Source organism: Orbicella franksi, chromosome 13, assembly GCF_964199315.1.
Source record: "Orbicella franksi chromosome 13, jaOrbFran1.1, whole genome shotgun sequence".
Classification (NCBI taxonomy): Eukaryota; Metazoa; Cnidaria; class Anthozoa; order Scleractinia; family Merulinidae; genus Orbicella; species Orbicella franksi.
This window is the reverse complement of record NC_138157.1, coordinates 22,578,799-22,599,942: the sequence shown is the minus strand read 5'-3', so window position 1 is coordinate 22,599,942 and position 21,144 is coordinate 22,578,799. Positions and strand designations below refer to the sequence as shown.

Sequence of the window (21,144 nt, the reverse complement as noted above, 5' to 3'; positions counted from 1 at the left end):
ATAAAATGTTTTACCTAATGCACACAGGTAGCTACCCACCTCACCCTCACCCTCACCTTTGTTACAAGACTAGTAAATTAATTAACAAATTAACTACCGTAATTTCTGGCCATTTACCCGCTTGGTAGATTACCTGCATCGGTCATTTTTCTCAATAACAAGAAAAAAATTTCAACAGATTACCCGCACTGGCAGATAACCCGCACCCAAAAACAAAAGAAATTTGTGAACTCACAAAGTTGGAGTGACGATAAGCCCTCATGACCGTGCATAGCCCGTACAAGTGAAGATTTTTTTAAAACCAAAGATTGATAAACTTTTTGCTTAGCTGCCAGTTCAGAGGTGAAAAAACTCTCCTTAGCCATGAACTTCTTATTTTTTAATTTACCAGGTTAAATATCCAATTCATTTACATTTACAGTTGTCAGAAGGTAGTGGAATGCTATTTGGTTGATCAATTGTTGAAATCCACCATTTTAGATAGGTTGAAAGGGAGCTGGGGTGAGTGTAAAATTTTCCAATTTGATGGGGGATGGGAGGTGGGGCACAAACAAAGAAAGGTAAAACAACTGTAGTTTTGAAATAAACAACAATACTTTTAATTTGACTAGCTAAAGCAACATACAAAATCATTTTGCGACAACTAGAAATGCACGTCTTTGCTTAAAATACTTAAATATTTGAATAATTTAGACTAAAATGACGGTTTGTTTGTTCAAAAACCTCTTCACAAGGTAGTAATAATCATGGATTAACTGAGTGCATTCGAGTCAATACAGTTAAAAGCATAAGGTGCTGCCTGGATTATTATAATTATTGTCATACCACGTTCCTGGTTTTGTCATTTGCTGTGTGTAATTTTGGCAAGTATCATCCACCATACTCTGAACATAATGTTCTGGACTCAATTCCAGCCACTTCCAGCCAAATTCCGAATTTGCAAGTGTAAATGTGCAGTTTTATAGAGCTCATGTGAAACAGACTTTAGTTCATGATAAATAAGGTGTTTGGCACACAGTATATAAACTGGTATGTTAAATTAGCGAACACACAAGATCAGGTTCCAAGTCTACATCCCTTATTTAAAGATGAATAAATGAAGGGCCAAAATATTAAAAAAAATATCAACAAAAAGAACTCAACCTGATGTGTAAAACTGATAAGAAAACAAGAAATTATATCACTTCTTTGTCGTGCGACAAAATGCCCAACAGAAGCCGAGAAAATCGAATAGGGGAAACGAGTTAATTATTGACTTCGGAGGACAAAACGAAAAATTTCCATTCTTGTATAACATACAACAGCCAACATTTGAGAAAACAACGGAAAATAAAAGGGAAAGACACAAGTAAAACCAATTTGAAAACAACCAATGAAACAATTACTTCACCGTGTGACGAAATATTACAGCGCAGCAAAAGGACGATGAAAGTTGTAAATCAAAACACAACAAAAACAAGCCAATTATTTTGTTAAATAAAATTATTAGTGACCACTTAGTTCTTTTCTCAGCAGTTCTGTAGTAGCTGAATAAGACTCCAAAAAATATATTTGAACAAAAGCAAATAGACTAAACAAACAAACCATGTGGAGGTTGCCATAAATTAAATACGCAGAAATCCTGCATGTAAGTTTCTGTTCACTTTTAAAACCTAAATTCCAAAATACATGGAACCAAATGAAAAGAAATGGAAAAGGAAGATCAATCACAATAAATTTTCATTCACACTGAGGTGAAGAAACCTATGTGAAAGCAAAAAAAATGTTCAGAATTTTTGCAGAAGTGCCTCACTGCATATCAGCGTGTTCAAATTAATTCTTCACGCTAAAGCCTAGGCTAAAGCGGAAGCTTAAGTTTTTGCGGATGACTACTCTGACCTTTACAGTCATGTTATCGGCCGTGGTGTTACCAATCATTCCAAAAGTTGAATTCAACTTCAAAGTCATACATTACAATTTTTGTTTTCTAAAGTTCGGGAAACTGCTTCAAATCCTTGATCGATAGTCAAAATTTACTTGAAAGCATACAACTGATTGTCATGTTTTGAGGACTCTGTACCCATTGATCCTCCATTCTGAGGCCACCTAAACATGGATTTGTATCTTTCCTTTCTATTTTAAATGTCAAAGCAGTAATTTCTCCATGTTAGGAATGAAAACAAGACCTTTGAAGTTTGTAGATTTGGCCTGCAATGAGCCATTATTATTACCTACCAGTTCCCAGTGGCCAAAAAAAGTCACATGAGATTGAGGCCATTTGTGCCACGCAGCCAGCCAGCCAGCCAGCTAGCCAGCTGGCCGGCCTGCCGGCGTCCAAACCCTGAAATCATATTGATTGATAACACGGGACATCATAAATCCCGTGGGAAAAACGATCAAAATAGTATGCATTCTCCTTCGTCGAACACAATTAAACAAAAGCTCAAGTTTACACATAGCACTTAAGTGAATTACAGTTTAGCAGACAGCAGCCCCCTAAAACATCCTAATCACTTACTCTGCAAGTGTATTCAAATGTGAACACACATTGAAAATTCAATATATGATTTAAGTGTATAATGGTAATTATGTGTAAACACAAAAATTGCATCTTTTTACTACATTTTGCAAACTGCAGCTAAATAACAACATTCATAAAACAGTTAGATGTTTACCGTTAAAGTAAGGGTGAGTGGCTCTGCTCCTGAAGCATCCCTTGTGTGAAGATCAAATGTATCAGATCTGATACACTCTGGCTGTAGGACATAACCACACCTAAACGAGAGATTGAAAACTACAAATGACAATTACATCTATAATAATATTACTGCCAATATATGGAATTGAGTGAGATAGAAGTTATCTAATACATGTGCATGAACATATGAAAGATTTTATCCCAAAATTAAATTAAAATAAAGATGATATCATTAGTATCAATTTAGCAGGTGCCCATCAGTTGATAATCTTCTGTTTCATACCTTCCATTGTCAAGAAATTTCCCATGGTTTAGCTGCATTGCTCGATCTGAAAGAGAACAGACCAGATTGATGAGTATGACAATCAACAGCTAGATGTCCAATGCTGTATTTCTTAACCTAACCAAGAACACTATAAGACTCTTATTCCTATTGTCATCACCTCTTACCCCACCCATGATTCACATAATTTCAACTGACTGGCACTTTAACTCCCAAGATTAACATATTAATAAGTATTTTTACTTAATATACCATAGAAAACTTTAAATTATCCCCTAGCTAGAAAATTAAAAACTATGCTGTACTGTGTGGTTAAAGAAAATATCCATACCCCCACCATGGAGGGAATTGGAAATTCCGAAGGGGTGGGGGGGTCAAAGACCCAGGAAATTCCAGAGGGGAGCGGGGTTGGATGGTCAATTTAGTTTCCAGATGTCCTTTGATTTAATACAGATTCAAGTATTGATCTAGCTGTTTATTAATCCTTTCCTACCTTCTACGTAGATCTTTCACATGGAAAAATAGTAGCTTGGATACCTGTATCTGAATAGCATTATATTCAAACGAAATTTTCTTTCTTCAAAAGGCACTTTGGAAGCTAACAAGTGCAAAGAACATGCTGTTGCGTGGACACGGCCGCCATTAATTTACTTGTTATCAGTCTACATGGTGTCACCTTGTGCACCGAAGAGCACTGGTGACTAGCCTAGTTTTTTTTCACATCGGTCTTGGAAACTGTTGAGTGGCAGTTGATTTATTTCGTGAAAATTAGTTTCTTTATAAAGGTAGAAATTATGTTACGATTTCACAAACTTGAGAATATCTTATTCATGTTTATCTCTGTCCATTTGTATGTAATTTTGCTGTAAAATTTGTTTTCGTCACGAGTGTTAGCAATCCTGTTCACGATAAAAGTCTATGTCACCTTTGCCAGGCAATATTTGTGTGAAAGCTTTACCCCTAAAAGTCCTCCTCTGTGCAGCAAGGTTTTTATGTCTGTGAAGGACATAACTGGGCTTTTGAATTCAGTTAAGTCTTGATGACGACCTTCATTAAGTGGTACACAAACGTTTTCTTTGTGTACTCTCGTTGCTTATACAACTGTCTTCTCGAGTGGTATAAAATGACACCAAATTCCAAAGTCTGTTATCGTTTCAGCCCATTTGGACAACATTCATTCAGACCTGTCATACGATAGCCAGATTCGGATATGGTCTGTCATATTCTCTAGGTCTGATCCACTGTCAAAAATGATCCATTGACAAAATGGACAAAAATAACAAATAATATAAAAGTAGAAACTGACACAACGTAGGATGATTTTTTTATGGTGAGCTATATGTCGGCTATATAGTACTCCTTAAAAAAAGTCATCCTACATTGTGTTGGTTTCTGCTTTTATATTCTTCATTTTGTATGTGAAGCCAATTAGATCACTATTGGTCCAATGTATACCAGCAGGATCATTGTTCCGGTTGCTTGCTTAAACATCTTATCGGACAAAAACAATGCTGAAGCTCATAGTCTTTGTACAAAGTTTAGCTATTTTTAATTGACTTATTCCTATAATTTGTATCACAATTGTTTGGACCTGTAGTACCATGAAGATACACGAAGATCAAAGACATCAGAGGTCAAGAAAAGGACGAAAAAGACCAGAAAATGTTGTCACATCTGCCACGATTTAATGATCTTTTTTAAGACTCTTTTTACTATTTACTTTTAATGAATGGTATTATACTTCTAGTTCAAAGAGTGTTCACTTATCACAGAAATCTAATTGGTAAATCACGCATCACTTGCTTGTAAAATGGCAAATCACGCATCACGTTATGATGTCCTTTTCTGTGTCACGCGGCTAATTTGGTCTCAATCACACATCATGCTGCTAATTTTGGGGCAATCACGCATCATGCAAAAACCCTTTGCCACCCTCTTATCAGTCCCTCAACCAAAATTGCACCACATTTACAAAGAAGGTAATTTGACAAGTTACCATTCTCTTTCTTTTTTAAACCATGTTTACATAAATTGCAGTGTGTTTTCTTTGTGTGTATCTTCAGATGTTACGATCGATCAAGAATAAACAGCAGTGAAGTGCAATAGAGACAGCTAAGTGTTTGGAGTGTTTACTTTAACTTTAACACACTTTCTCGTCAAAACTATTTTTTCCAGAGGGTATGGGGGGTGTACATAATACTAATGGCAATTCCAGAGGGGAGGGGGAGTATTTTCGTGTTCAGAAATTGGAAATTCAGAGGAGGAGGGGGGACTTGTGTGAAATTCCCTCCATTGTGGAGGTATGGATATTTTCTGGAACTACACATTATCACCAATAACAAAATTGAAAAAACTGCTCAACCGGCTAAGAGCAGTGCAGTTCAAGGGGAACAACAGTAGGAAAAAATGTAACACTAGTGCGAATTGTAATGTGAATGTAAATTACAACAGATTGTTGAAACTAGTGCAAAGTCACTCAAAGACTGCCAATGGTCATCAGAGGTATTTCAAAGGAGGTGGAAGCTCATCCAAGGTCTTCCAAAGATAGCTGAAGATAATAATTATTAGACATTTTCCAAAAACCTCCACGGACTACCAGAACCCTTCCAAAGAACTACGAATATCACACAAACATTTTTGAACACCCCACCTTTTGATGACCTGAACCCTTCTGAAGATTTCCAAAGACCATACAAAGATTGCCAAAGATCACCAGTGGATTGCTGAAGATTTTCCAACACAATTTACCGGAAGTTTTGCAAATATTTTTTTTATTTCTAAAGATGGCCACGGCATGCTGCCTAACTAATACTCCTTTTTTGGGTGTATTATTAACAAGTAATCACATAATCGGATTGTGCACTTTGGAATAAATGAGCACTTGTAAATTTTTCAAAGACTACAAACTTTGTTGGCCTTTGAAAAATTTACTTGTGCTTATTTATTTCAAATTCCATGACAATGGTCATGTCATAACCCAGTATACCTTTTTTTAATTTTCCTTGCTGATTGCGATGTGTTTGTTGATTAATTCTCTCTATACAATGTACTAAATAAATAAATAACAACATGTGATACATTTGGAGTGCGAAGCCGTGCCATAGCATTGGTTTACCTGGTGTTTGATAATTAAGAGCACACAGTTGCACCCCATGGTTCCACATCATAACTGGGTCATAATTTGAGGAATCTATTCTGCTCCCTCTTGGATACACTCTGCTGAACTGTTTTCGATGATATCTTCACTGTTGTTAAGGCATATAATACTTGTATAATACACTCTGTTGTTTAGACTGTATATTAACTCAACAGTTTCTCTGTTTGAAAACCATGACTCACAATACACCAGTATGAACTTCAAAGTTACTTATTAAAGTAAACCTGACACAGTTTTCAGTGCCCATTCACAACCACACCCGGGTCAGAGTTGAAACATGTCTCAATAAACTTTTCCTGTAGTTTTTCTATTTCCAGGTATCTGCAACTGTGTTGTTTATGACTTCTGATGAACAACATTCAGTGTGTTAGTTATTTGCAAATTTAAATACAACTTCACTTAGGTTGGATCAATAATAATAAACATGAAAGGATACTTGATAAATTCTTTACTCCATTTCTTGCTTATGAATTTCTCAAGTCTAGTTTCAGGGAATGAAGACATCTCATAGTGTTTGCCAGACACATCTTCAAGAAGAAGTAACGATAAAAGGAGAGAGTAAGTTAACATTAAGAAACTAGATGTATGAGTGCATGCAAAGTCACTAAGTAAGATATTATCATGCCCAGTTCAAAAGCTAACAATTTTATAAAGCCCAACAATAATTTGTTATTAATATTTAAAAAATACAAACCATATACCATGTTTCTATCAAGTTATGGAAACATGAGTGAAAGTTTGGGAGAACGAGAAAATGCTGTGGGAACACGAGCGTTGGGTGGGTGTTTCCACAGTTTTTGTTAGTTCTCCCAAACTTTTACAGGTGTCTCTATAACTCAATAGAAACAAGGAGAACACTTTTTCTATTTCTTTTAGAAAATACTGTGACAAAAAAAGAAAAACAATTTGTTTACGTTTATCATGAAAATGCAAATTCTCTTTGCTTGTGCCATCATTATGTCAACAGCTTGTGCTACACTGTAGTTCTGTGTTTCTATCGAGTTATAGAAACATGATTTTAAACCAATAAGCATGCCTTTTTTCTTTGGGCCATTTTTAAATTATTATCATATAACCCTGAATGGAACTTCTTGAAATGGATTCTTCAGAAAGCTATTGATTTTTATATGCACTGTCTGTTTTTTGAAGATAAAAGAGAACACTTAACAACAAGAAGCTCGGAAAAAGCATACTGGGGGCAGTTTAAGATAATTGCTTTCTTGGTTAAGAAGTCTGTGGAGGACAAGAAGAAGAAATGTATGAAAAACCTTGCTACTGGATCAATACTTGGCATGATCTGGTCTAGCACAATTACAGAATGAATATTGCTTTTGCAACATAACACATAATTTATGTGAATGACCCACAAAGTGATAGTCTGCAATTATAATTGCTGCATGCTGAATCAAGTTTTTGTTTTGCTTTTGGTAATTTATCATGCCAGTAAAGCAACCTACTTTCAATGTCAAATGGCACTGGCTGACAGTAAACAACCAAGTCAGAGAGCTCTTGACTCAGGTTAGACTGCCGCACCATTCTTTGTACCATAGCTTCCCTTGCTTCTGCCATTTGATGAAGTACTTGTAACCATTCATTTAAATCCTACAATAAGGCAAAAAATGTCAGAATGCATTCAATGAAAGTAAAAGAAAAAAAAGGTGATTGAATACTGTATACCTCTTGGCATTCTGCTGCTGCTTCAAGTAAAATCTTTCCATCCCGTTTGGCAATTTGAACAACATGCTTCTGTCCTGGTTTACTTGATGTGTAATCTTAAAAAATGCAGGGGAAAAAAACAAATACCAACAGAATATGGTACTCAATCAAACAAAGTATCAATCTCTCAAAGGGTGTCAGCATTTTCTTGTATTTCTATTGGTTATCTTTTCATAGATAGGTCAAGTTCCACTATCAAACAATTTGCAAAATGTTTTGCATTAAAATAAAAGAATTCATTGACGCACTTTTGTTCCTTATTTATCAGTGTATGTTATGGCCAAATTTCACGGAAAACCATCAATTTTACATACCCTATGTAATTAAAGAGAAGGGATTCTCTTGAGAAAGAAGGCAAGTTTTTGCCTTCATAAGATATACAAACATATCACACCTTCTCAGAAGGATGTGTCAACTCAAAAGCCACCAGCCAATGAAATAACAGAACCCATAACATTGACAGTATACAAACTGGAACTTCATGGAAAAGTGACAGTGTTACAGTCATGGTTTATAGGTGCACACATTTGATATTTGATTCGCTGGTGGTCAACAATGTGCAAAACAAAAGGAAAGCGATGTGTATGGTTGTGTAACAAAACAAAAAGAAACTGAGGAGCAAATGCTGATGCATGATTTCAAGGAGGCACTCGTGACGGACATGAAATATCTGGAGTAAGTTTTGTGTCCACTAAAATTGAAAGTATATGATACAGGAATTTTCTTGTTAGAAAAAGCGGGAGCATCCCAATGGTGATTTCTTACATGTTATCAGGTTCAAAAACCTATTAAACAACCCTCGAGTCTAACCAAATGCTAGTGAGTTGACAAAGGATCTCCACACAAAGCTGTTTGCCATGAAAAGTTGCTGATGAGTCCATGCCTTTTGAGGATTACGACACCTTGGCAGTTTATTAAAAAATCTCTTTTTCTCCATAACTTGTGCACGTTTTAATATTTTATTTTCATTTTTGGGAAAATGTTACCTTAAATAATGAACTTTAATTTGGTTGGAAAAAAAAAATTAATTAGGCAAAAGTAGCCCAGTGAAGGTTTGGAGTAACCTTGACCAATTTGAGAAGGTTCATATAATTGAAGAGTTTCGTGCTAAAAGGGCCTATATCGTTTTTTGGGCTGATTTTCATTTTTTTTAGAATCGAGCTCATTTTTGGCAGACTGACCTTTTTTGACATGAAAACCATCGTTCTGTAATTGTTTTGTTGATTTGCACTTCATTTTCGAGAAATAACATATGCAAAAAAGCTCAGTTTTCCAAGGACATCTTTTGGAGATCTTTTGTTGAATGAAAAACAAAAGAAACCTTTTGTTTTGCTAAACGATGAAGTCACTGAAGTGTGGCATTTGCCGCTATTTGTTTGAACTGATACAAGTTTTATTATTCACACATTGTATAATTACACTAATCTCTTACTGTTGCTTTCTTAGCACAAGCAGATTCAAGTTTGTTTTGTCATGACACCGGTTTGATACAAGGTCGGTTGATTTTTCTTCCAGTCTATTTCTCTACTTCTTTCACAAATAAAAACATCTATTTAAAAAAACTGGGCCGTAGAAACTGCTAAAAGTAACCATTTAAGTTTGTGTTGCGTCAAAATCCACCTTTGAAGGATTCGCTCCAAAAGGTGCCACTTGGAAAACTGAGTTTTTTTGGCATATGTTATTTCTTGAAAACAAAGCGCAAATCAACAAAAACAATTATGCAAAACAAGTCAGTCTGCCAAATATTAGCTCAATCCTGACAAAATGAAAACCGGCCCAAAATGCCATAAGTTATGCCCTTTTTGCACGAAAGCCTTCAATTACAAGGAGATTCAGTGCTTGTTACAGTGTAGTACTCAATATCTACTAAAATGCTGAAGTTGTTAAACTTACAGTACATGTCACTAAATAGAGTGGAATGTTTGATCATTAACATACCAACAATACACCCTTGGAGATCAATACTTCCTTTCTGAAGATCACCTAATGGGGACACTTCTTGATTCTACAAGTGAAATAACGGAACAATAATTAAGACAAACAGGTCAAGATAGTGGAACTGCTATTACCATGCCATCTTATAAAACTTATCAAAGGCAAAAGGGCTATCTCAAGTAAAAAAGTGTTTTATCATGGTGTGGCAATAGATAGTAAATTGAAACATTAATAATGTTCAGCTCAATTATTTTTAAAAAAAGTCCATCCCAGTGATAGAAACACCTTCCAACCCAGCAACAAAATAACTGGTGCTTTGAACAGGGCATTAAAAATGGTTTAAAATCGACCTGCCACTGTGACATAGTGCAGACAAAACAACTCTGCGCCGTCTAGTGACTATTCTTAATAATGATATTAATTATATATTTTCATGAATGTGGTGTAGATAACCCAACTCTAACACCAGCAGCAAAAATAATTTTTAATCCAGTGGCCACTATTATTCTGACACCAGCAACAGAACTCAAAATTGTCTCAGTGACAAAAAATAATTTTTGAACCCCACTGTAATAATAACAGAGGAATTCAAATACAGTATGTCTTGGTAATGTTAGAAAATAAGACTTGAAAATGACATTTCCTGACCTCAGAGATGTCATCTTCACCATTCATCTCATCCTCTTTGACATCTTGCTCTTCCTCTGCCACATAGTTTATCTCCTCACAATAATTAGCTGGAAAGAACTTCTGTTTTTGTCCTCCATAATCACCAATCCACCTTTTATTTCAATCAAGAACAAACCAAACCCTTATTTTAATGAATCATCTGATTTCCAGGTTATTTCCTTGGGTTCTTCCAGAAAAATCTACACACCCCTGATGGATAGGTTTCTGGAAATCCTCTCTGGAGGTGGGGTGGGAGGGGGGGTGGTCAAAGGCTATGGAAATCCAGACAGGAAGGGGGGGGGGGTTGAACCTAAAAAAGTCTTCTTTGGGGATCATTTCTAACCAAATGTAACCCTGAGCTTTTATATGTGTGACTTGTGACACTTGAGTGCTCTCTGAATCTGAAAAAAGTTGAAATCTTTCGGTTTTATCTTTCTTTCCTGATATACTTCAAGTTACCTACTCAGGTTCTTCCATAAACACGCAGAAAACTTGACAAAAAGACAAACATGAAGAAAACTGTTGCCACGAAGCTCACTGTGTGTGTAATGCCTGGCACTATTTGTATTGTCGTGCCCATGCTCAGCGTGCTGCTGTGCGTAAACTGTTGACAGAAAGAGTTTCAAAATTCAGGGCTCTTGATCATTCTACATGCAGTCATGTAAATACCCAAGAGTAGAATGTTTTTCAAATGGTAAGCATGGCTACAGGCTCTTGGTCGTGAGATTCCACAACATTCCACGTAGTCAATCAAAGTGTTTTTCCGCACAAATTGTCTCCAGAATTCCATGCAATTTTTTTCCCGCGCCCTATTAGAAGGCCAACTTGGAGGTAAGATATTTAATTGAAGTTACCAAAAGTCTTATCATTGTAAATTTGGAGACATATTTTGTGCTGTGTAAGAAACAAGTCACCTGTTTTTAATAAGCTACAAGTCCAAAAACATGTTCATAGTAAGCTTGTTTTGTTGAGTTCTACAGAATAATAATTGTAAGCTTTATATTTGCTAAGGCTTTAGAGCATAGAGCATACACAAGAGCATATTCTGGACATGATTGTACAGAGAATTCTAATGAATATGAATCAAATTTAAGGCTTATAACTTTTTTTGGAAATCCAGGCGGAAGGAGGGGTCTTTTGCCTTGGAAATAAAGATGACGACGATGACGACAAAATCCAGGTGGGAGGGGGGGTCTAGTGCTTCAGGAAATCTGGGTGGGAGGGGGGTTAAAAAATGAGCCCATCCATTGGGGGTGTGTGGATTTTTTCTGGAATAACCCCTTGTGGAAATGTTGCTGAATTTGGTGCTATTTAGTCAAGTAGCCAAGGTTAAATGCATCCCTTTTTAACAAATGTACAAATCTGTTCTATAAAAGGCAGGCCTCACAGTATGACATGTGTCTAGAAATTATAATGTATTGACATTCATTTATGTTGGTGTCCTTAGAATTTTGTTGGTTACATGTAGTTAAGCTGACAGGTTACCTTGGCCCTATTCTAGAACAAACTACAGTACAAGGCCATTTGTATATCAGAAGAGGTTTAAAATCAAACTTTGTTATAACAAAACATATAATTCATGAGATATATTATCCAACTACTGTAGTGACAGTTTTGCTCAACACACACTTACTTGTCAAGCAGGCTTTCTACTGTACAAATAACTAACTATACAATGTCGCTGTATATTCGTACTTGTTTATTTAGATGATATTAACTGCAGTTGGATAATAAATTCATATAATAAGTCATTGATTACTCATTGATTATTGTCAATAACCTATGAATAATCAGTTGACTACTCACTAATTAGTCATTGATGGTGCTGATCATTGGTTAGTTACATATGGAGAAGGTATGGTAAAGTCTGCATATGAACCAAGTGGCCCATCAGGCCAGAGCTTATCCCGGTTTCTGCAGCATGAAGTGACTAGGAGTATTTCTATCCCCCCTGGATGGGATGCTAGTCCATCGCAGGGTCACCCCCAGCAATAAATTTGCCAGTACCCACTTATACACCAAGGTGGAGCAAGGAATTTCGCCCAGGTAGGCAAAGTCATCATCACAGCTGGTCAATTTGCGCATTGCCGAGCCCTTAATCAAACCCCTGGGGAACCAGTTCTTCAAGGGACAATTAAGCTGTGCACCAGATTGTTACTATCTCCTGGAAGAGTGGTCTTAACAAAACCAAGTAAGTTATCCACTGGATAGGTTTTAACAACTCCTATCACATTATCTCCATTTTGAACAACTGTTTCAGAACTTAAACAAAGCAGTAACGTGTTAGCAACCAAGTTTATATAAGAATTTTAGAATTTTAACTTCTATTTTGTGCGATACTGGGAGGGAACTAGAAAAACATACCATCCCCCATCCTCCTTGCTAACGTTAGTGATGAAGGCTCCACGACAAAAAGACATCTCATCTGGATTTTGGGCTTCATAATCCCATAATGCTCTACAAGCAGCCTGGATATTGTCATGTAAGAACATACAAGGTCAAGTTAACACACCAACTAACTCACCATGTGATAGACCATCAACAGTGACCAACACTCCCTCTTTTTTTCGTAGTACAATGAGCAAGCCAAAAATGGGAAGTGACATCTGGGATCAGATGTCCAAGATGCACCATAAATATTTTTCCTCTTGCTCATTTCAACAAACTAAGAAAAAAAGGGACTGCTCATGGCCATGCTGAAGGTGCAACTATGTACAGCATCTTCCTGTCTTCTGTTTCAGTGATTATAATGCTACATTACAAAAACTGCACATCCTTTCAACCACTTTGAGATCGAAAAAATTAGGGTATTTGTTCAAGAATAACAGACTGCTTATTAATCATGGAGCAACAGTTCATATTAGCAGTCATTATTCCATGTTGCTGATAGGGAATATCACAAGCATTTCTGCGTTTATAAAATTTTCATTATGATTGTTAATCCCAAAAGTTGCAACATTGCTAATGGACATCTCTAATGCCTGAACCAATCATGACCCCAGCCTTGAAAGACCTCAGAAAGTGACATTCTTTTTAACTGCAAGGGGGCCTTACTTTCAGGAGGTTAAGATGTAGGTCCTCTGTATCAGATATCTTACATGCAAAAAAGTGAATATTAATAGTAATTATACTTAATAACCTGACTATCAAGTCTCCTATAAAAGGCTAGTCATTTGCAGTTCCCAATTTAAACTGATACTCCTTAGCAATTTAAAGTAACAAGTTAGGGACGACAAACTGTTAAAGCCTAATAAAATTATAAACAGGATCTACTGTCATGCAGAATGCTTCCCAGTTTATGGTATTTTAGAATGCAGTTGATGCAATAGACTATCAGTTTGTTTATTGTTATCTTTACATTAAGTTTTCATAAAGTAACTGACCTTTGTGATAAACTGGTTGGGTTCATGATAATGAGTTCCAGTTCCATAGATTGCTTCTTCATCTGGGGACTGAATTATTATTATTTTTTTAATCAATTTTAATCATTAAATTATTACCAGAGCTTACATTTAAAGAAGCATCTGTTCTTATAATTTAACTTTATGTATCGTCTTATTATTTTGTTTGAACAGTATCTAGCTAGGCTTGTAAGGACAGGCACACTTTTATGATCATTTGGTTGGTCCAAATAGGTCAACATTTTTTTGATATTCCCAATTAAACATCAAAGGTTACGTGATTTGAAGCCCAGCCAAGGAGAAGGCAGAGCTGGGGGCTTGAGTTAAGTCATTGAAAAGACCATGCAATCCAAGCAAATTCAGGACCAGATCCGGTTACAAAACAAGTCATATGAACATTTAATGACCTAACAGTATGGCTAGTTCGAGAAACCTTGTTTTAAGCTTTTTCAAGTTACATCATTATAACTACACATTCTGAAAAGATAATCAAAAAACTTACCTGACCCACTTTTGACAACACCTGAAGGAAAAAAATCATTTGGAAATATAAATATCTAAGTTAGAGTGACAATGACTGAAAAGTAATAAAATGTGGCATCTAAAGCACATTTTAAATCATTAAAAATAAACAGTAGAAAGGAAGACCAATCTAAGAAATAAAGATTCCTGATTACACAAACCATCAGTTTCTTACATCTTCGTTGATGTGGTACTTGAGTTTCATTCCTTTGTAAAGTGGATGCCTCATGTAGAACTCAACCAATTCCACCAAACTTTCAAACTGAGCAGTGCCTATTGTGAAGAGCCGTCCTTCGCGTTTTATCCGGCAGTGCTTAATCTTGCCTTCCGCTCTGCAGTTAAACACAACTGGGCATGATATCGCAATCTTACAAAATTCATAAAGTATTCAGAATTACCTTTTTCACAATTACATAATTTTCTCAGGTTGCCAATTATTGGCAACATGAGAAAAAGTGCTATAAAATGTACACTGCCCAAATTCAAACAATTTTACCAACTAAGACTTTTATCAAGCATTTTCAAAATAGTTTTAAAAAACATCTGTCTAAGGGTCCGAGAGGAAGTTACATTGCACACTCAGTGCCTTTCCTACAGTAGAGTAGTATGAAGAGTAAAACATTACTGGGAACTTGTTAGTGCTGTTATCACAAACATAAGCATGCTATAAGAGCAAATTTGTCTTGCAGTACAAAAAAAACCCATCTGTTTCTCCAGGCTATGAAAATACTACAGATATTGCACAACTGTTATTACCCTGTACAAAACAACAAACCATTCTCCTCAGAACAAAAGGTTCAGTGAGTCTGTCTGATTAGTGCATTGTCATTATCATTATAAGCACTAAGTCCTTCAAATGCCTTTTTCAACACTTTTTCATAATCAAGGTTGGATCGAACACATTAAACCAACATAATCACAACTTACCTAAAGGAGATAGCCAATGATGACTCCTCATTCTGTGACTCTGGCTGGTTTTCTGTATCTGCATGTTCTGATAATGGCTGATCTGACTCTTTCTTTCTTACAAGGAAGGCACCATTTTTTCTGACCCTCTTCAGCATGTCCTCTGCCTTGTCTCTTTTAAGATTATCATGGTACCATCTGCAAATCACAAAGCAAATTAGCATTATCAATAATAATTATTATCATGCACCATGATCAAAAACATGCATAACACACTAAATTGTTTTGTTTACTCACTCTTTTTCAAGATGTGCATTTGGCTTTTGTGTTGAAGATGGAAGAAAAAGGGAATTCAAACAATACCATTAGTGAGAAAATGGACACAATTAATCTGATTTAACAGTATATTGAGAATGGTAAGTAAGTACACGGGTAAAGTGAATTTTTACCATTTGGAAACAGTTAGAGAATAGCATTCCAAAACAATACCACATCATAGTGATCACACAGATCAATGACTAGAAAAACTATAATTTTTAAGCTAGTAGTTAATCACCTGAGGAATAGCATCTGTCAGAGTGAGTTCAAAGTTCATACTTTTCAGTGGATGAGTCTGATAAAAGTTAATGAGGCTGTACAAGCTATCGAAGGTCACTTGATCAACAAGGTAGTACTTTGTCTGACCATTCTCCTGCTTAGATTTGATCCGACAGTGCTGCACTCTCCCTTTACGCCTGATGTGATGGAAAAACCACCGATGAGTATTGACAACATTTATTAGTGTAGAGTTGTAAAGTAACAAACTGAGTTTGCTATGTCCAGCTTTAACAACCCTTTCATTCTACTATATTTGCAGCTTTCCCTTCTCACTTCTCTTAGGTCTACTTAGGTCACTTAATATGTATGTTAAAACATAGGCACGCAAGGAGTGCAAGAGTTTTTTTTTTTTGTGAAGTCTCGGAGATAGGCGCATTCATGGAGCTGTTTACAGTGATGATTTGGTTAATTCAACAAGTTATTTTGGTTGTGGTGTACAGCAAGAAAGAAACTGGGAATTCATGATGTACATACGATGTTACATCGGTAATGGTAAGATAGCTAAATAGTAAATCATAAGATGTTTGACTGAACAAACTACAGTAATCTGACAAATCTCCAGATTAATGTAGATACCATCTTATATTTTTCCTTTGATTTGTTCTTTGATAAAACCCTCACTGTGATTGGTGCGACACGTGCACATGCATAACTCCCTCACTCACCGATCACATAGCCCTTTCAACCCCCAAGAGGAATTTTTGCTCAAAAATACTCAAGTTAAGAGACCTTTTTGCATTTTATACGAGTCGTAAGTTTACCCTTTTTACACAACGCAACACAACAACACTACTTCAGTGAAAATTGAAGCAAAGAATAAGTGGTGACGATTTGTCAGCTCTAATTGAATTTACTCCTTGTGAAAAACAAAAGTATCAAGTTACCTTTTGTAACTAAAAATAAAAATATCTTGTGCCATTTGCACACTACTAACTCATGAACTGCTTCAAAACTCAAGACTCATATCGTTCATAACTAGCGACCATTACACTGAACATTATGCACTCTAAAACAATCCAATGTACATGTATGTATCTAACTGTAACACTCCGCTCCAAACCGGACTAAAAATCACAAACCGGCAACATACACGTGAGTCTTTATTTTTCAATTACTAAAGTTCTTGTGTTTAATACAATAAGATGCCCAAGACTTCATATACCTCACTAAAGTTATCATGAATGAAAAAAATTTCCTTTTTCTCCTTCTGCAATTCGTGCTGGCAATTAATGTGAAAAAGCAAAAACCCTGATAACATTGAAGAGAAAAGATTTACTTTCATTTCAAACGTATCTTCTCATTCCAGTGGTAAACAAGAACCATTATAATTGTAAAATTGTCACAGAATAGTACCTTTTTGTTCTGTTGACCAAATTAATTGTAGTCTCTTCGCTTTTCACAGTGAAACTTGTCAATGGATGCTGACATTGACTACACGCCCGGAACACTTACTACAAACTCTGCAGCAATATTTAGGTTTCAATACAACATGCAAACGATTTGAACCTGGTCGCAACCTCATCAAATTACCAGTAGTGCATTCCGCTCCCCTCCCCTAAAATACAATTGTCCTTATCATTCAACTCTTAAACCTAGTAACAGAGCGGCTAAGACTCATTTAATTGAAAACTTTATCTAATGGGAAAAGGTCACCCTTCATTGCATGCTTGTAGTTATATGCCAAACACTGTGTTTCTTTGAGTGATTATCCAATAGCAAATGTTTATCAAACACGCCCACACAATCCTCACGTCAGAAGATGTCGAAATAAGCCCAATACATGAATAATTGCTCCTCTTTTATAGAAGAATAAATATGGCCGTTCTGAACTGTATCAGGATCAAATCTCCTCACATACTATTTACCTTCACAACAAGAAATTTGATTGGCTGTTTATAGTAGATCCAATCTCATTGGTGTGACATACATATATCTCTCACTCACTCACTCACCCATTGACCCGTAACATACCTGACGCGCTGACTAAGAGGTATTTTTTTTTACAAAAAAATAACTCAAAAAAACTAGTGAGACAATCTCAGACAGTGCAGAGTTCAAATCTTTACATTCAAGTAGTCAGTTCTTTCACATTTATTACTAACAACTAGCATCATTTAAGACACATTTGAATTTCCAGCCACAGGTGACCCATTGGCAAGCTCTGCTACCTGGGGACCACAATGTCACCTGGCATCAAATTTTCTTCAAAATTGTTGATGTTGTTTAATTTTACTTCCTAAGAGCAACAGTAAATATTCCCATACAAACTCTTAAATGATCATCTCACAGCTGGAGCATTAGCCGCCTATGTTCCAATGAGCATATAAGTGAAATAATTATATATACAGTGTATACAAGAAAACAGAGCTACATGTAATATTAATGGCTGTTGGTTACCAAGCTTCCCTTCACAAAACTGTTAATTGTTTGAAAGCCACATGTTCTTAGCAGGTAAATTAAAATTAAACCCCTGACACTCGAACATACCAGAAAGATAGTGAGAAGTCTCCCACAAAAGTTGTACTCTCTCGAACAAGAAAGGAACCATCTCCACGATTAAACTGCTTAAGCAACATCTCAGCTGCTTTTCGTCCATCTGGAAGCTTGCCATGAAACCATCTAAAGTGTAAGAGATCAGAACACATCTCTAAAAATCCTCTTATTATCTCAATGTAAGCATTTCAGCTTCTGATCGAACTTGAAAAATATCACCTCTGACTATTCCAAGTGCATGGCAATATAAATTGTTTTTGCTCCTATTGTATTAAATCTTCTTTGCATGATGCAGGTTTAAAAATAATTTACTGACAATGTAAGGACTCAGTGACAGTTTTCCACCCAGAAATCTTACACTTTTTAAAAGTCAATGTCTCCTTCAATTTTAAATCGAAAGAGCTAAAAAAATCCACCTGTTACTAAGAATTACAAGCTCCTTATATGCAAGGGGCATGATGACCTCTTCATACATAGTCATGGTACTGGTCAATCATAAACCACAAAACTTGCCAAAACAACCTAGGGAATACTTACAACAAAATTGTAGGAAGGCATAATAAGTACTAAAAACCTTTTGGTTTAAATTAAATTCTCTCTGAACAAAAGACTTTGTACCCAGAAGCTAACGAACACATTCAGCACAAAGACTTCAATGTAATGTGGCTTGTACACTAACCTCTCACCAAAGTGAAGTTCATCTTTCGATGACTACAAGAAAAAAAATTTTTAACACAATGATCACTAATTACAACTGGTGAAAATAAAGGTTAAATGAGAGAAATAATTAAAAGCAAATCTTGTTGATTATAGACATAAATTAATGCACCCTGGTAACAAGGCAACAATATGCAATTTTAGCCATTATTTCAAACATATGTTACAGTGACTACTTCCCAGGGTGTGAGAAATGAAAGACATTACCTCTCCGACTCCATTCCCATCAGATCCCTCGTCATCATCGTCATCCTCAGCCTTGGTTTGTTCTTCTGTCCAGAACAGTTTGTTCTTTGTTAAGCAAAAGAAATGCCGATTCCAAACCTATCAATTGCAAGTAAATACATCTCATCAATACGAATGAAAGAATGCTGCATCAATCAAAAAAAGGCACAATTTAATAAACATTATGATCACTATTATTAAGTTCTTTTACAGCTAAACATCTAGCCATCTTTCCAAGAGATTCTACAGGTAAGTTTCTATTATCCATAATCTAATCTCCAACACTGTAAGTATATGTACCTGTCATTATCTACATGTAATTACTACTTTACAACAGTCTTCTGTCCAACTGAGCAGCCTGGATTTTCCAAGAAACAATGACCCTGGGTTTGGGAATGAGTTTTCTGCTATGTCATCCCAATCTACCTGTAATAATTCAATTTAGTCCCCTTGCCCTTATTTCGTTCAACAACTAGTCATATTGTACAACTTTCCAGTAAATAACATCTTTGTATTTAATTATGCCTTACTTTCCATAACATTGTATTGACATGAAATAAGCCTTTAGAACTTACATGATCAATTTCATCCTCCAGCAGTAGATATCCATTCTTAACTGACTGACTGAGATCATCTTCTAGTACTACACCAGGCAAAATCAAAATTTTAGGTATAAAAAATGAGACAATAATGATAATTTATAACATTTGACTTATGAAATGCTTTCAACAGGAATATTTCCACATATTCATGGAATGACTGATTGACTGTGGAAAATTAACTCTTTTATGATTATAGATGTACAACTAGATCACACCAATTGCTTATTGAGTGATATGCCATAAAAATATCCTTTAGATTTACAAGCACAGGAAAACTAATCATTAAAACTATTTTCAAGAAGCTTTCTAATAAATTCATTTTCTGATGTTGTTACACAGAAAATCATTAGTAAACTCACTTGCATCACCAATACTAGTGTCTGTCACCTGGGTAGGATCTTTTGGCAGTTTTTTATGCTACAAAATAAATTGATGTTGGCACTTTCTTTACAAGTGTAAATATATAACTACCCACTGACAACAGGTCAGTCATTTCATTTTTCTGTTTAACTTGTAGCTCTGTTGATCTAACTAGTTATCCAAAACTATACAACTTCTTACTGTTCAAGATTGTCTTTCAGTTCAGAATGGTGTTTGAAAAAAGACAATTTTTTTCTATGTATAGCAGGTTAGTGGGAAAGATGTTGATGGGTATTGGTAGGTATAAGTGTGTTGGACACTAATTTGGAGCCCTGGCCATGGTTGTTGTGTTATGTTCTTGGGTAAGACTCTCTACTCTCAAGGGTGTAGATAGCAACTGGTAAATTTATAATGCCAACAGTAGTCCTGTAGTGAACTAGTGTAACTGTTTTCGTGACAGGCTACTGGGCTTCAACACTTCGTCACCACATTCAGAACTAAAATAAAATTTAGTTTAGTTTATAAATAATTGAACTAGAATTATCCTACAAAAAAAGACAAGCATGCTTGCCCTAGATTCATAACTGGCACTTCTGAGACATGTCAGCTGATGTAGCAGTGAAAGTTCATGGGCAGTAAAACAACAGTGTGGCTGTGCTTATGATGAGCAAGAAAGAAGATGTCATGGCTATGGTTCACCTTAAGGATGATCTTGTGCTTCAGAGCACTAGGTGATGGCATCTCTTTGGAATTAGGATCAACTGGTTGTGAAAGAAGACAATCTAGAATGAAAAGAACAATAACTGCCAGTCAATTATATTCAGGTAATGGGAAAGCCCACAACTTTTTAATACCAGTTTTTATACATGAAGTATTCATTCAGC

At 35.8% G+C, this 21,144-nt stretch overlaps 1 protein-coding gene across 1 annotated transcript in view; it reads right to left on the bottom strand.

Annotated features, from left to right (window-relative positions):
• LOC145465853 (1-phosphatidylinositol 4,5-bisphosphate phosphodiesterase gamma-1-like) overlaps positions 1–21,144 on the bottom strand; it is a 63,103-nt gene that overhangs the window by 6,805 nt on the left and 35,154 nt on the right. Inside the window, exons 14-34 of the mRNA XM_081449609.1 lie at positions 20,960–21,042; positions 20,260–20,317; positions 19,874–19,941; positions 19,281–19,397; positions 19,036–19,067; positions 18,351–18,482; positions 15,823–16,000; positions 15,564–15,586; positions 15,288–15,464; positions 14,536–14,692; positions 14,341–14,361; positions 13,821–13,889; positions 12,802–12,905; positions 10,417–10,549; positions 9,772–9,838; positions 7,795–7,889; positions 7,575–7,719; positions 6,554–6,644; positions 6,076–6,200; positions 2,961–3,006; positions 2,655–2,754 (exon numbers count right to left, since the gene is read on the bottom strand). Of these exons, the coding sequence (XP_081305735.1) occupies positions 2,655–2,754; positions 2,961–3,006; positions 6,076–6,200; positions 6,554–6,644; positions 7,575–7,719; positions 7,795–7,889; positions 9,772–9,838; positions 10,417–10,549; positions 12,802–12,905; positions 13,821–13,889; positions 14,341–14,361; positions 14,536–14,692; positions 15,288–15,464; positions 15,564–15,586; positions 15,823–16,000; positions 18,351–18,482; positions 19,036–19,067; positions 19,281–19,397; positions 19,874–19,941; positions 20,260–20,317; positions 20,960–21,042 (2,021 nt within the window). The remainder of the gene's footprint in view (positions 1–2,654; positions 2,755–2,960; positions 3,007–6,075; positions 6,201–6,553; positions 6,645–7,574; positions 7,720–7,794; positions 7,890–9,771; positions 9,839–10,416; positions 10,550–12,801; positions 12,906–13,820; positions 13,890–14,340; positions 14,362–14,535; positions 14,693–15,287; positions 15,465–15,563; positions 15,587–15,822; positions 16,001–18,350; positions 18,483–19,035; positions 19,068–19,280; positions 19,398–19,873; positions 19,942–20,259; positions 20,318–20,959; positions 21,043–21,144) is intronic.